This window comes from Ahaetulla prasina, chromosome 12 (genome assembly GCF_028640845.1).
Source record: "Ahaetulla prasina isolate Xishuangbanna chromosome 12, ASM2864084v1, whole genome shotgun sequence".
Lineage (NCBI taxonomy): Eukaryota > Metazoa > Chordata > Lepidosauria > Squamata > Colubridae > Ahaetulla > Ahaetulla prasina.
The window spans coordinates 24,451,555-24,467,624 of record NC_080550.1 but is presented as its reverse complement, the minus strand read 5'-3'; the positions used below and the strand labels follow the sequence as shown (position 1 = coordinate 24,467,624).

The following is a 16,070-nucleotide window of genomic DNA, read 5'->3' as shown; positions in this document are numbered from 1 at the left end:
GCCGAGGGAGGAGAGCGAAAAGGAAAGTAAGATTTGAATAAGACTGTAAGTGTGAGAACAAAAATGGGAAAGTATAGGATAACGATGGAAAGAAAGGGGGGGAAAAAGAATCTGCATTTTGGAAATTAATAAAATTATTGGAGATTAGAAGGAGACAGACCAAGACAGGAATCGAACGTTGACAAAGAAGGGTACAAGAAGCAAGGAATAACTCGGAAAGGAGAGGCTAATCGGACGGAAAGATCTGGAGAAAGTGACGTCTGAGAGAGCAAATTGGTGATATTCAACGAGAAAAGTGGAGAGAAAAGGGAGTGATTGGGCTAAATTGGACTCTTCCGGTGGAAGTAAGGACTCCAAAGGAGAAACAGTGAGAGAGTGATGAGGAGAAGAGAGAGGAACGGCAGTGATATTGAGATTTGAATATAATACAATATTGAGTGACTAAGTGGAAAAGAGGATAGCGGTGCTGCGGAAACGAAGCTGGGATTAGTAAAAGTGTTGAAACATCTGAAAAACTTAAAAGATACAACAGAGGCTTTGTCTCATGTGGAATATCACTAAGACTGCTATATTATAGACAGTGACTAATACTTTGGAAGTAGGATCTTTCCCTTCTTCTGAATAGGTCTTTTGGTATTGCTTTGATATTTGATATTGTTCTTGTAGTAAGATCATACTTAAAAATATATAGATCTAGTATTACCAGTAATTTTTGATTAATTAGATCAAAAGAGATTATATTTAATAAATGTTTATAAATTTACATAAATTAAATGTACAAGAGACACCTATTATGTTAACAGTCTAATTAATCAAAGGAATTGATTAAATATGGAGTAATTATATAGAATGATTTATAATTGGATTGTAACTATATTGTATTGTATTCTACATTTTGCTATTGATACATAAGTTCTTGGCTAAGTAATTAAGGATAATAGAATAGAAATAAAAATTAGAGTGCAAAATAAATACAAATTATAAATAATAGATAAGCAACTCAGTGATAACAATGGATGGTAATCTGGGCAAAAATCTATAAAATCTTGGGAGAACAAAGTAGAATCCTAAAAGAAATGACTAGTATTACTACCACAACTTTAAGAGCAGGGAAAAAGGCAACATCAAACCTGATGGTGGCAATGGCTTCTCCGTTGAGCCAGAGAATGATAGATATGATGCTAACAGTAGAAAAATCGAGTACCAACCCATTCGTTCAAACGTTGCAATCTACCTTGGTAACAATACGGGACACCATGATGAAACTTTAAGAGACGATGGTTAAAAATCATGCTGACCTGAAAACTGATAAACAAACTCTGGATAATAAAATGGACTTAATTCAACAGACAATCCCAAAAAAATGAACAAAGAATTAAATTGGTTGAAATGAAAACAGAACAAACTGAAAAAAAATTAGAACAGGTAGACCAAAAATTATTGGCAGTAAACAAGGATTTGGAAAACTTTCTGATATATCTCGAAATGGACCGAGCCTCTTTCTACTTGAGGTTTCAAAATGTAGTCGAAATTAAAGAAGAGAACTTAAGGGAGGTAATGGCGGAACTGATTGCCAAAGCCCTTCAGAGGGATAAGAGGGAGATTATGAATGAGCTTGATGAAATATACCGAGTTCAAACTAATTATGCAAGGTGCCATCATCTCCCAAAAGAGGTACATATTAGATTTGCACGTAAAAAGACCCATGATGATATATATAAAATTAGAAGAGAGGAACCAATGTTCTATAAAGGGACAGTAACCATAAAACTAAAGCAGATTCCTAGACTGATACGAGAACAAAGGAATGACTATATAGATTCCTGGCATCTCTATTGAACATAGAAGAAAATTCTGTTTAGGTGGATCACTCCAGAAGGAATGTTAATAATTTGGCAGGGCAAAAAAATTAAAATTGACAACTTAGACAAAGCCCAAGAATTATTTGACCAATTGACGGGAGTGGAGGAAAGTTCAAGCAGTAGAGCGCGACTGGAGGCAACTAGCACAGAATAACAAATACAAGAATCTGGAAGTGAGGAAGCGGAAGAAGGAACAAAGGTGATAACGGAAAATCGAGATGAAGGAAGGGATATTAGGATCAGACCACAAAGAACTACTAGAACAATTAGGACTCAGAGACCAACAGATAAATAAGAAAATAGAGAAAAGAACCCAATTACTAACAATAAATGTAAATGGACTGAATGATCAGATAAAAAGAAAAAAGATATTTTGAAAATTAGTGAAACAAAATGTAGATATAATGTTTCCAGGAGGCACATATTAGAAAACTGCAGGTTCTAGTCCCACCAGGCCCAAGGTTGACTCAGCCTTCCATCCTTTATAAGGTAGGTAAAATGAGGACCCAGATTGTTGGGGGCAATAAGTTGACTTTGTATATAAATATACAAATAGGATGAAGACTATTGCTAACATAGTGTAAGCCGCCCTGAGTCTTCGGAGAAGGGCGGGATATAAATGCAAATAAAAAAAACAAAAAAAACAAGATAGGAAATATCTGGAATACCACAAATTGAGAAATTTATTTGCAGCATTATCAGAAAAAAGAAAAAGAGGGGTAGTGGTATATATTAGAAAAGTAGTAATAGCTAAAGTAATCTATGAGGACCCTAAAGGAAGAGTATTTTTGATTGAATTGAAAGAGGGGAAACTAAAATGTTATTAATATATACGCTCCCAACAAAAAACAGAAAGAATTTTACAAGAAAATGCATGATACAATCATTGAGGCAGACTACCAAAATATATGTATAGTGGATGACTATAATGGAATAATAGATATAAAAATGATTATATTTGCAATAAACAAAAAACAAAAAAAGAGGGGTAGTGGTATATATTAGAAAAGTAGTAATAGCTAAAGTAATCTATGAGGACCCTAAAGGAAGAGTATTTTTGATTGAATTGAAAGAGGGGAAACTAAAATGTTATTAATATATACGCTCCCAACAAAAAACAGAAAGAATTTTACAAGAAAATGCATGATACAATCATTGAGGCAGACTACCAAAATATATGTATATTTTGATTATATTTGCAATAAACAAAAAACAAAAAAAGAGGAATGTATTACCAAAAACTTTTTTTAATATGGCTGAAGAATTGAACCTGACTGACGTATGGAGATTATTAAACCCCAGGGAAAAGAAATTTACTTTCTATTCTATTCCACACAATTCCTTTTCAAGAATCGATATGGTATGGGCAAATAGAGAAATAATCAAAGAAACTGAAAATATAGACATTCTCCCCAATGACTGGGCGGATCATAATCCCCTGAGAATAACCTGGAAAGGTCAAAAAAGGGAATCTAGGAGATGGACTCTAAACTCGCAAATATTACAGAAAAAGGAATACTTAGAGAAGATAGAAAAAGAGCTGATTTTGTTCCTCGACGTGAATAAAAAACACCATACATCATTGCAGAACCTATGGGATACAGTAAAGGCATTTACAAGGGGAATAACATTAGCATACACATCAATGAGGAACAAAAAAAAAGGCAACAGCAGGATGCACTATTGAAGGAACTAGAGTATCTAGAAAACAAACTTCAACTAAACCCAGGTGACCCCCAAATTAAGGAAGAATTAACATCAACTAAACATAAATTAAATTTAATTGAACAAACAGAACATATTAAGAATATTAAATACGTGAAACAATATCAATTTGAAACTGCAAATAAACCGGGAAGGTGGCTAGTATATAAATTAAAAAAAAAAAAGAAAAAGTAGGATAATTTATCAACTACAGGATGAGGTGGATAATCTACAAAATAAAGAAACTAAAAGGATTATATTAGAATACTTTGAGAACCTGTACAATCAAGAGGAAGTGGAGATGGAAAAAATAAACAGTTACCTATAAGATGCCAAAGAGGTTGTAGAAAAAATGCTTTTAAAAGGTTCCGATGATCCCAGCTGAGCCACACGATCATCAGAGGCTTTTTTTTACTTTTAAAAGCATTTTTTTTGGCCGATCCAGTCCGAACAAGAGCATTTCACCCTTGGGATGAGGTTAAATAGAGAGATTTCTTTGGTAGAATTAAAGGAAGTGATCCATAGACAAAAAAACAATAAGACTCTAGGACCTGATGGTTTACCAGGTGAATTTTACAAAAATATGGGGAAAATATTGGAACGGATAGTCTTGGATTTGTAAAACGAGGTGCTGTTGGAAGCAAAAATGCCCATCTCGTGGAGAGAAGCATACATTACAGTCATCATGAAAGAATGACCTGAATCAGATTCAAAACTATAGACCAATTTCTATTTTGAATACCGACTATAAGATTTTTATAACTATCATGGCAGGAAGAATGAAAAAAATATTAAATGAATATCTTGCCAAAATTGTTATCTCTCTTTCAGACCATACCCATAAAATTGGATAAGAAATTTTTTATAGAATTGAACCAAATCACAACAAAATTTATATGGGCAGGCAGAAAAGCATGAGTAAAATTAATAGACCTTCAAGATAGCAGCAGAGGTAGTCTAGGGATCCCAGATTGGCGCCTCTATTACAAAGCAGCAATTTTAACCTGGATCAAGGACTGGATAAACCTAAGAAATCAAAGATTACTCATATTGGAAGGGCATGATCTACAAAAAGGGTGGCATGCCTTTCTATGGGACAAAGAAAATAAATCCCATTCATATTTTTTTCATCATAAAATACAAGCGGCCTTAATGCTAATATGGCAAGAAATTAAGAAAAAATATTATATGAAAATGCCTGGGTGGGTGTTGACAATGGAGGTGAAGTTGGTAACAAATTACTGATTGGCCCGGATGAAAAATTAATAACTAAATTGTATAAGTATTTTTTGGAATTTGATAAAGCAGAAGAAATAGTGAAGGGAGTGATGATAGCTTGGGCAAAAAATGTAGGGCACAATATTGAATTAGAGGAATGGGAAACAATTTGGAACAGAAACTATAAAATAACAAGATCGGCAAAATATAAAGAGAGCCAATACAAATGTTCTATCGCTGGCATCTGGCTCCCTCAAGATTGGCAAAAATACATCCAAACTTAACCACATATTGTTGGAAATGTAGACAGAAGCAGGGTACCTTCTATCACTCATGGTGGCTGTTTTCAGAATCAAAAAAATATTGGAAAAGAATAAAAAATTGGTTGCAGGAAATAACTGGCGTTCAACTGGAGTATACACCAGAATTGTTCCTTCTGGGGATAATGAAAAAGACTTACGATAAGAAGACAAGACATATCATTCTACATATAATAACTGTGGCAAGATTGGCCTTTGCACAATGTTGGAAGAATGTAAAGACGCCCTATGGATATATCATTGGTTCAGGTTTTCTTAGGCCTCACAGCCGGGAGAACTTGACTTGACTTTTTTCAGTGCTACATGACAGACATGATTAATAGTCTTTCCCTGAATTAAGTTTCTATTCCGCCTAACCTTCTCTGAGTTAGATGCATAGTATTGCTCTCCCTGATTTGGGCCCCTAGCCTTCCCTGAGATAAGCTTCTAGTTTTGCATTCCTTAAGTTGAGTTTCTATTCAGGTAAAACGCATGATTTCCTGAAAAACACGTGGTATTTTGCTAATACGTATACTCTAAACGCTTGCTGATTGGTGATGTTAAGTTTCTATATGCTAAATTCCCTCATTGCTGTAATTACCCCTCCCTGCTAAAACTGCATAATAAAAGAGACTGTTGCGATCTAAGGGGGATCTCCTTTTACAACCCTTTCTTCGTGCTCTCTCATTTTGAAGAACTCCTGGTGTGGTGTCTTTTATTTGGCTTCTTTCGTCCTTGCGAGGACCCACTAAATTGTCTCAGCGAGGGCTGAGACCCGTTCCTGCGGGAACCCAGGACAACATTAACAGGGAACCTAGGACAACAAATAATTGTTGCAGACCAACAGCAACATCTGGGGGCTCGTCCTGTCCTGTTGTGTTGTCCAGAGGCGTGATCGTTGTCTAGCGGTGCGTCACCTTCACCCTCATTGCTTACCCGTCCGGGACGCGACACATGCATACGTAAGTAATGAGCTCCTCGAACTCGAAAGTCTCATCATGGCATAGGAATGAGCTTTACTCTCTGGTGAAGAAGGCTAATTGTTTGCAAAAAGTTAATGGCACCACTGTCTATCCTCTTTCTAAGAAATCTCTTACCTCTTCTCTATCCTAATTCTCCTACTGATTCGCCTGCTCCGCTCTCTTCTACTACGGATGAAAAAGTCTCTCCACCTCCGTATGAATCTTCTTCTGTCTCTGTAGCTGCCTCTGCTCCCCCTGCGGACACAGCTCTTTCTCCTTCTGCAGCGTCTCCCCCCCCTTCGGAGGATACAGACATAGCTGCAGGCACTCTCTCTGCCTTGGTTGCTCTTTCTTCTCTTTCTCTAAGAACTGAACCCCCGATATCGGCTTACCCTTTAAACCTCAATCCACCAGGAGGGGGACAGCCGATACATGACAACATCAATGTACGGGTGCTTAAAAATTTAAAAGAAGCTGTTACTTCCTATGACATTCACTCTCCTTCAGTTCCTATGTCTGCTCATTCCTTTCCCTCCTCCTCCCTTTCCCCCCACTCTGAACCTTCAAAGCATATTGAGCTAGAAAGCGTATTGTACCAAATGCCTGTTTCTTCCATCCCTGCTTTGAAAACTGCCTCCTTTCCCCTGCCTGCCTCCCTTCCCCCAGAGCACCCCTCCCTTTCCCCCATGGGTGATCAGCAACTGATTTGGTTTAATTGCTTCTCTATATCTGGAAACAATCTGGAAAAGAATTTGCTCACAGCGACTACATGGGAAACATTGGGAACTTTTTTCCATGAAAGTCCAAGAGCCCCTGTAAAAATTCTGTCCATCTGGCACATGATCCTTGAATGCCTCATTTTACTTGCAGACGTCACTTAGATCAAAAATGACTTAAAAGGATCCACAATCACAGTCATGATTTAAACTGCTGAGTTTTCTCAGACAAGTTCCCCAGGTCTTTAAATGTTGTTTGATGATGTGTGTGCTTGTGTATGTATGTATGTGATCATTTTCAGACCTGCATAAGAATTGTAGAGATAATTGTGATGCTTGATTTGCATGGAATGTGTGTATGTGCAAAACTCATTGAGAAGGTGTGAAATTTCTGTGTTGTCTTTTGGATTTGCAAGAAATGTATGCATGTGTGAGAAATTGTCTCTGCATGTGTGTGTGTGTGTGTGTGTGTATCTGTCTGCATAAATTCCGTATGCAAGCAGCCAGGTACTTTTGGAAAAGAAATAAAACATTTTTCTTTCCTTTTGCAAGCAAGTGAGTTACTTTTGGATTTTTTTTTCTCTTCATATGCATGAGAGTGTCTTTCCAGTGAGTTACTTTTAACTTTTTTTTTCTGCCCTCTGGCTTATCTTAACTACCCCCCCCTTGTTCCTTGCTGTGCCAGGGAAAAGGGCGGGCTACGGGGGAGAACCATTCACCCCCACTCCATTTTTTTTTCTTCTCTCTCTTCTTTCTTGTCTGAGAAGGGAGGGACAATTAGGCTCTCTGGAAGCATTGCTTTTGCAAAGAGCTATGTAAAAACTATGCAGATGTATTTTCTTTTTAACCATGAAAACAATTTTGATTTTAATCTTCAACCCTGAAAACACTTTTGATTTTAATTTTTAATCATGCATACAATTTTGATTTTGCTTTTAATTTTCATTTTTTAACTTTTTGAGGTTTAAACTGCCTGATTAAACCTATACCTTTATAAATGTTTTCAAAGCACTGAGTTGACTAAAAACTGTTTCCTTTAGTTTTGTATTTTTGCAGCTGTTCACATACATCATTAGAGTTGGAAGGGACCCTTGGAGGTCTTCTAGTCCAACCCCCTGCCCAGGCAGGAAACCCTACAGCATTTCAGACACATGGCTATCTTCTTATGTATGGATGCATTTTTTTTAAGCGTAGATCTGTTTTTTGGAAAATGCACTCAGGTTTTCCACATAAACAGACTCACCCTAAAGCTTCCGCCATGTTTTTCTTTTTTGAATCAGACTCAGTGTGACCCTTATTTGCTGTTTGTATTGTTTCTTTTTCTCTTTTAGCAGCACAATATGTGCCCTGTTTTAGGAACTATTTCAGAGATGAGTTAGAAAGTTATAGGATGTGATAAGTTAGAAGGTTACAGAATATGAAGAGAGAGTTAAGAGGAAGTTTTCATACTAGTGCTGAAAAAGTATGAGTAAAGTAAGACGGATGGTGATTTTGCTAATAATGTGGTTTGTTTTTGGAAGTTTTTGATAGCATGGATTTGTTAGTGACCAACTTCCACACATGAATAAAAAGGGTGGGAGTTGGGTTTTTATTGATTGATTGTCTTTTTCTCTGTCTTCCACATAGTTTGTTACTCAAATAGTACAAACTATTTTTCAATCTTACTTGTCCCCTTCTCTTGACAAACGTACACATCCCTATTTTGTTATGTAGCAGACGCTGCGGCCTCTGCCTCCTCTCTTTTGACACTTTCTCCTGTCTCTCCTTGGGACAGTCACTCCTATTTTCATCAAAACAAAAAGGCGCTCATGAAACAATTTGGCTTCACGGCTGCTGAGGCATCTGATCATACATCAATGCCCTACTTGCAGCCGCCAAGGTAACTCTCTTCCGATGGGGGTCAACCCCAGAGGAACAGTGGCCTGTCAAATTTGGCAAATGGATGTAACTCAATATCCATCCTTTATACATATTCAGGTTTCATCATGGCAACCTTGCAAAGGGGTGAAACCGCAAAACAAGTTATTAATCATTGTATTCGGACTTTCGTAACGTTGGGATGTCCAAAAACTCTAAAAACTGACAATGGACCAGCCTATACGAGCTCTGCCTTTGCACAATTTTGCCATCGCTGGTCAATAATCCATAAATTCGGCATTCCTTTCAATAGCCAGGGCCAGGCCATTATAGAGAGCGAATTTGACTCTTAAACAGGCCTTGGACAGACACTTGGGGTCAAAGGCATCAGCCCCCGACACTCCGGCGTTGCAAAATGTATTAAATGTTTGCTTGTATTCATTGAATTTTCTTAATCTAACTGGATCTCCTGCCTCCACTGCTGCCTCGAGACAGTTTTCCTCCTCCCTCCCTCTTCTCGTCCTCTGGTATATTATAGGCATCTTCCGGATCCAGCTTGGAAAGGTCCAGCTCAATTGATTACCTGGGGAAAAGGCTACGCTGCAGTTCAATTGCCTGATCGAGTCCTGTGGGTTCCGGCTCGCTGTTCGCCCTGTCATCTCAATCAACCAAAAAGAAAGATGAAGATCCTTCTGATCCTATCACTGATCTCTCTTGCCTCTTCTGTCCTAATGCCTCTTCCTCTCTTCCTAAATGTACTTTCCTTGAACGTTTAAGTGCTTATATAAGAGTTCCTCATTGTAGAATACTAACCCCTCTTGGGGTCGTGGAACTTGTTTGCAGACAACGCCATCCCTTGCTGCATCCAGCTCAGTGGACATGGCTAAAGAATGGATATCCAGTCCATCCTCTAACAATACTTACATTATATCTTCTCCTGTTCCACTTCTCTGTTAATTTTAACATCTCAGCTGAAGACTACAGCACTTATGCATGCTCCTGTTTTCCCAAAGCAAGAAAGATCTTTTGACATGAAAATTTCCCTTCTCTCTGCTACTCATTTTTCCCCTGGCGTATCTCGCTCCTTGCCCTCTTCCCACGTTTCTACCTCTGCAGCTCTCCGTTTGCAGCGCTCCTTATCCGGAGCACAGCAGAACCTGCATCGTCCCGCAAATTATACTTGGACTATTTTGGACTTCCAAGGAAGCGTCCTTCATTCCATCTCTAATCGAACTCTGTGGCCTTGGTTTCCTGCACTCTACTTTGACTTTGCTGAAATGCTGGTCGGCGCCCATGGATTTAAACATAAAACAAAATGTAATCCTTCCCCTCGGGACGTCTGGTCAATTGGTCCAGGCCTGTATATCTGCCCAGGACATCTTACTGATCTCTCCCACCTAGATGAATGTGGGACCATCTCTGATTGGTATTGCAAGTCCTGGCAATGTGTGTCAACTGGAAAGATTTGGTGGACTGCTCCCTATACTACTGACTATATCAAAGCTACAATTTGCCTTGGAATTCCTGCTCCAATTGGGCCTGCTGCGGCGTTCGCCTCAATCCTATGACTGTTACTTTTACATCTCATGGAAGGAATCTTCCGATTACTGAATGGCTTAAAGGGAAAAGATGGGGGGGAAGGTCGAGAGATAATTCCGATTACAGACATCCAGGAAATATATTCATAATTCGTCTTACCATGTCCTTAGAAACATCCCCACCTGTGGGCCCAAACAAACAAGTCAATTCGCCCTTTTTACAGCCCTTGATTAAAAGCAACAATCCGTTGGTGTCCTTGGTCTCCTCTGCGCATGATGCCCTTGTGGCAGCCCGTACTTTTCCTAACAATGATAGTAGATGTTGGCTGTGTCTGTCTTCTCAACCCCCTTTTTATGAGGCCATAGGTTCCGCCCTACCTTTTACCAATAGCACCTCAGATACCGGTTGTAGGTGGTCTAACTCTTCTATAACGGTATCCTCAATTGAAGGTCAAGGTTGTTGCCTTGGGTATGTACCCTCTAACTTTTCTCACTATTGTATCAATGCCTCCTCGGATGCCTATACTTCCTGCACAATATACTTGTCCAAAGAAAGACTAGGACTTGACACTGGAGGGTGGACTATAATACACACTCTATCAACTGCAGATCTTTCCAAAGCGTTTAAATGGTCAGTTTTTTATTCCTTCCAATGGCTCTATTTGGGCCTGCTCTACGGGTGCTACTGCATGTGTCAGTGGAGACATTTTACACACAAAACACGCTTTTTGCATTCAGGTTTATCTTCTCCCTAAAATGTCTGTTTTTTCCAATAATGAGTTCTTTTCTCGCATGGAAACACCCCAATACCTTCCACGAACCAAACGGGAGGTGGTTACTACTATGACTTTGGCCCTTCTCCTGGGCCTAGGAGCCACTGGTGCTGCAACTGGAATCGCAGGAATGGTTGTGGCTGACAAAAACATCCGCAGGCTCAGTATTGAAATAGATGCTGATCTCAAACGCATTGAGCAATCTATGGTTGCCCTCCAAAATTCCCTGACCTCTCTCTCCGAAGTTGTGTTACAAAATAGAAGGGGTTTGGACTTGCTATTCTTAAAACAGGGCGGTCTGTGTGTAGCTTTGAAAGAAGAATGTTGTTTTTACACTGAAAGTTCTGGTGTTGTGCTTGACTCTATGGCAGAATTAAATACCCGATTGAAAGATAGAGAAAAAGAGCGTTCTCTATCCCATACGTGGTATCAGGGAATGTTTAATCTCTCTCCCTGGTTGACCACCCTCCTCTCTGCCCTAGCTGGTCCTCTGATTTTGTTGCTCCTTGCATGTACAATTGGCCCATGTGTTATGGGGAGAGTTTTAGCATTTTTGAAACAAAGACTAAACAGTATTGGAGATGATGTCCTCTTGCTAAAGAACACTGTTGAAAATGAATATAAACAACCTCTTTTAGAATTAGCCTCTGAGGCTGATGAAGACTCTGAATCGGGAACCATTCCTTTGGAAAAGTGTACTGACTCTCATGGGTCTCCCGGAGGGATCCACTGGGGATGTCATAGCTTTAGAAGAATATTACCCATCTTAAAAATAAAACAGAGGACATATGGATATATCAATTACCCATCTTAAAAATAAAAACAGAGGACATATGGATATATCAATTACCCATCTTAAAAAATAAAAACAGAGGACATATGGATATATCATTGGTTCAGGTTTTCTTAGGCCTCACAGCCGGGAGAACTTGACTTGACTTTTTTCAGTGCTACATGACAGACATGATTAATAGTCTTTCCCTGAATTAGGTTTCTATTCCGCCTAACCTTCTCTGAGTTAGATGCATAGTTTTGCTCTCCCTGATTTGGGCCCCTAGCCTTCCCTGAGATAAGCTTCTAGTTTTGCATTCCTTAAGTTGAGTTTCTATTCAGGTAAAACGCATGATTTCCTGAAAAACACGTGGTATTTTGCTAATACGTATACTCTAAACGCTTGCTGATTGGTGATGTTAAGTTTCTATATGCTAAATTCCCTCATTGCTGTAATTACCCCTCCCTGCTAAAACTGCATAATAAAAGAGACTGTTGCGATCTAAGGGGGATCTCCTTTTACAACCCTTTCTTCGTGCTCTCTCATTTTGAAGAACTCCTGGTGTGGTGTCTTTTATTTGGCTTCTTTCGTCCTTGCGAGGACCCACTAAATTGTCTCAGCGAGGGCTGAGACCCGTTCCTGCGGGAACCCAGGACAACATTAACAGGGAACCTAGGACTACAAATAAGTGTTGCAGACCAACAGCAACACGCCCTCCAATGACATAATAATTAAAAAAATCTTTGACTAACATTGGAATTGAAAGAAATGACAGATTTGGATTATTATGTATCATGGGAGAAATAGTACAAATGGATTGAAAACAAAAATAAAACAGACTCAGACATAGTAGAATTAGATAAAGTAAAATGTATAGAGTTTTAGAATTTCATAGTGATATGTCGTGTAAATGGTCAAATTTTGCACAAATTTTTTTTTGTATTTTTGTATTTATGTTTTTGTTTTTTGTTTTAAAAATCAATAAAATATTAAAAAAATTAAAAGGTGATAAAAGCAAAACTTTGGGAGGGATTTATAGCAATACCTCCAAATCCACGGAACTCAACTTTTGATTTTTATGTCTAAATTCCCCAGAACGTGGGAGAATTACACCGTAAATTACAACTGTGCTTGAAAATCAGATTGGCATAAAACTTCAATCATCTCCAAGAGATGCTAAAACATTTTATAACTTCTAACTTCAGGACTTCTGATACCCACCAATCATCCCACAAAAGAATTAAGGATGTACTAAAGTCATAAGCTCCAGATTCACATAGAAAAAGCCAATACAGTAAATTCAAAGGAAATTCTCAAAACGGTTCATTTTTAATATATGTATCTTTTTTCTAGGACAGTTGGTCATTCTTAATATCAAGTCAAATACATAATCTTCTTTGACTTTGCTCAGAGCCTGTTGAGAAATTAAAGCACAATAGACCGAACACAGTTGAGCAAAATTCTCCTGGAATTTTAGATGCCAATGTTATCTTACCTTGCCAGTGGCTAGCTTATTTAATTATTATTAAGCTATAAAGTGTTCCCCTTTCATATTTTTCAAATGATCAGCTAATCCTTCAGTAACCTCACCTATAAGATCCAGTTTGGTGTAAAGGTGAAGGCACCAGGCTAGAAATCAAGAGACTTTTGACTATGGAAATTCTCAGTCTTCCACGTCATGGTTGTCCCAAAGGTGTTTTTTCAAGAGGCAACTGGACTTTCTGGTTTTTCTTTGAAGACCTTTTGCTTCTCATCCAAGAAGCTTCTTCAGCTTCTTCATCCATTACGCTTCTTCAGAGCTGAAGAAGCTTCTTGAATGAGAAGTGAACGTTTTCAAAGAAAAACCAGAAAGTTGCCTCTTGAAGAAGCATCTTTGGGACAAGAGATTTAGAGTTCTAGGACAACTATAGACATGAAAAACTGGCTGGATGAATTCGGGCCAGTCCTTCCTTCTCTCTCAGCCCAACTGACCTCATACAATTATTCTTGTGGGCAAAACAGAAAAGGAGGAAGAACATTAGGTATGTTCACTGCCTTGAGTTGATGATGATGATGATGATGATGATGATGACGATGATGATAATAATAATAATAATAATGTGGTACAAATAAATTAATTAAACCATGCAGCATTGGGTGGTCAGGTGATCATTGTCAATATACAAAAGAAAACAGAAAAGAAGCAAACACAGGATTCTTTCAAGCTCTTTTTTTTTTAAGAGAACACATGAAGTCCCTTTAAAGAGAAAAAGAAAAGAAAAAAAGAACATTGGCCAACTAGTAACAAATTAAAGGTAACTTTCCTGGAGCAGTCAATACTTTGGCTTAAAAGCATAGCGGTTTTTCCCTGCAGAGCTGTTTATATCTATGTGGGCCACTAGGAGGCAGTATATGTTATGCTTAAATGCATCGGGTTATTGCCTACTTACTATACAGGTAATCTTTGCACTTACATTCATTAATTCATTCAATGACCTTTTGAAGTTACAACGGCACCGAAAAAAGTGACTTGCCACCAGTTCTCGCACTTACGACCATCATAGCATCCCCACAGCCACACAATCAAAATTTGGACCCTTGGCAATCAGCATATCTTTATGACAGTTGCAGTACACCAGGGTCATATGATCACCCTATTTGACCTTCCCAGCTGGTTTCCGAGAAGCAAAGTCAACCAGAGAAACTGGACTTGCTTAACAACCATGTGATTTACTTAACAGCTACAGTGATTCGCTTAACAACCGTGGCAAAAATGGTCATAAAATCGGGACTCACTCACTTAACCACCTTGCCTATCGATGGAAATTCTGTTCCAAAGTGTGGTCATAAGTCAAAGACCACCTGCACAATCAAAATGGACTGTTGGATAAGCTATTTATGCTGTATGTACCACGTACTGCCCCCTGTGGCTTCTTGGGGAATTACAGGCTCCATGGGGGGGGGGGAAAGAGGACAAAGCAATTCTCCTATAGCAATACCGCCCCCTTTGGTTGAATTGGGTTCTGGTAGTTGAATGGCCAGTAATATAGAGCAGGGATGGACAGCTAGGGCAACTTTTATGACCTGTGAACTTAAATTCCCAGAATTCCTGAGCCCGCACAGGAATTCTGGGAGTTGAAGTTCACAGGTTGTAAAGTCACCATAGCTGCTCATCATCCCTGGTAAACGGCAATGGGATGACATGATCTCAGAAACTCTCGTCTTCCAATTAGTTCTTAAAAGGAAAGATATAAAAAAATAAGCCACAAGTGTTTTTCATAGTCCTCAAAGCAGGGGTGAAATCCACCAGGTTCTGGAGAACCAGTAGTGGAAATTTTGAGTAGTTCGGAGAACTGGCAAATACCACCTCTGGCTGATCCCAGAGTGGGGTAGAATGGAGATTTTGCAATATCCTTCCCCCAGGAGTGAGGAGGGAATGGGGATTTTGCAGTATCTTTCCCCTGGAGTGGGGAGGGAATGGGGATTTTGCAGTAATCTTCCGCTGCCACGCCCCTCAAGCCACACCACGCCCACCACGCCCCCAGAACCAGTAGTAAAAAAATTTGGATTTCACCACTGCCTCAAAGCATTTTGGCATCTAAAGCTCAAATTAGGCTTTGATCTTGAAGCGAATTCAAGAATCTGCAGGAATTTGAAAGCTGGTCCAAAATCCCAAAATCTGAAGAGTCAACTGGAATTCAAGAGAAGTCGAAAACATGAGCCGAGCCGACATAACAGTAAAAGGATCACTTGATCAGATATTGTTTCCTACATGAGGTCATGTTTGTTGAACAGCCTAATAAGTAAACAGATACACTAATACACAATACAGGATTGGCTAATCACCACGCCAGCTGTGGATGAAGGAATTTGTAGTCCAAAATATCTGGAGGGCACCAGGTGGCAGGAGACTGTGAGAATATGCAGAACAAACCAGTTGAATGCATGGCCTCCCCCCCCCCAAAAAAAAACAAAAAACCAGTTGAACGCATGGAGCTCTCCATTCGAAAAAGAGTGTCCTGAACTGGTCAAAATAGCAGCACAAGAGTTATGTTGGAAAAATAGTCTTTCCTTGTGAAATGTGTGTGTCTGTCTGTCACCGGAATCCCAGACAAAGCCAGCAGACAAAGCCATGTTTTCCAGATGTAAATATTCAGCTCCCAGGCAAGAGTACTGATGATGAGGCTCTGGTCCTCAGGAGGACTTCTTATTTATGTTCTTCTCCAGTTGTTCCACAGTGAGCATCTGCAGACTGATGCAAATAATAATAATAGTAATAGTAGTAGTAATAATAATAATAGCATAGTTATCTCGTTTGCTGTGTATACTGTCATTTTGTGCAAATAAAATAATAATAATAATACCCTGTTTCCCCCCAAATAAGACATCC

At 38.9% G+C, this 16,070-nt stretch overlaps 1 protein-coding gene across 1 annotated transcript in view; it reads right to left on the bottom strand.

Moving 5' to 3' along the window:
• Positions 1-15,584: 15,584 nt before the first annotated feature.
• The window catches only part of HSF4 (heat shock transcription factor 4), a 49,029-nt gene continuing 48,543 nt past the window's right edge, over positions 15,585-16,070 (bottom strand). Inside the window, exon 11 of the mRNA XM_058155465.1 lies at positions 15,585-15,932. Within this exon, the coding sequence (XP_058011448.1) occupies positions 15,888-15,932 (45 nt within the window). The 3' untranslated portion in view covers positions 15,585-15,887. The remainder of the gene's footprint in view (positions 15,933-16,070) is intronic.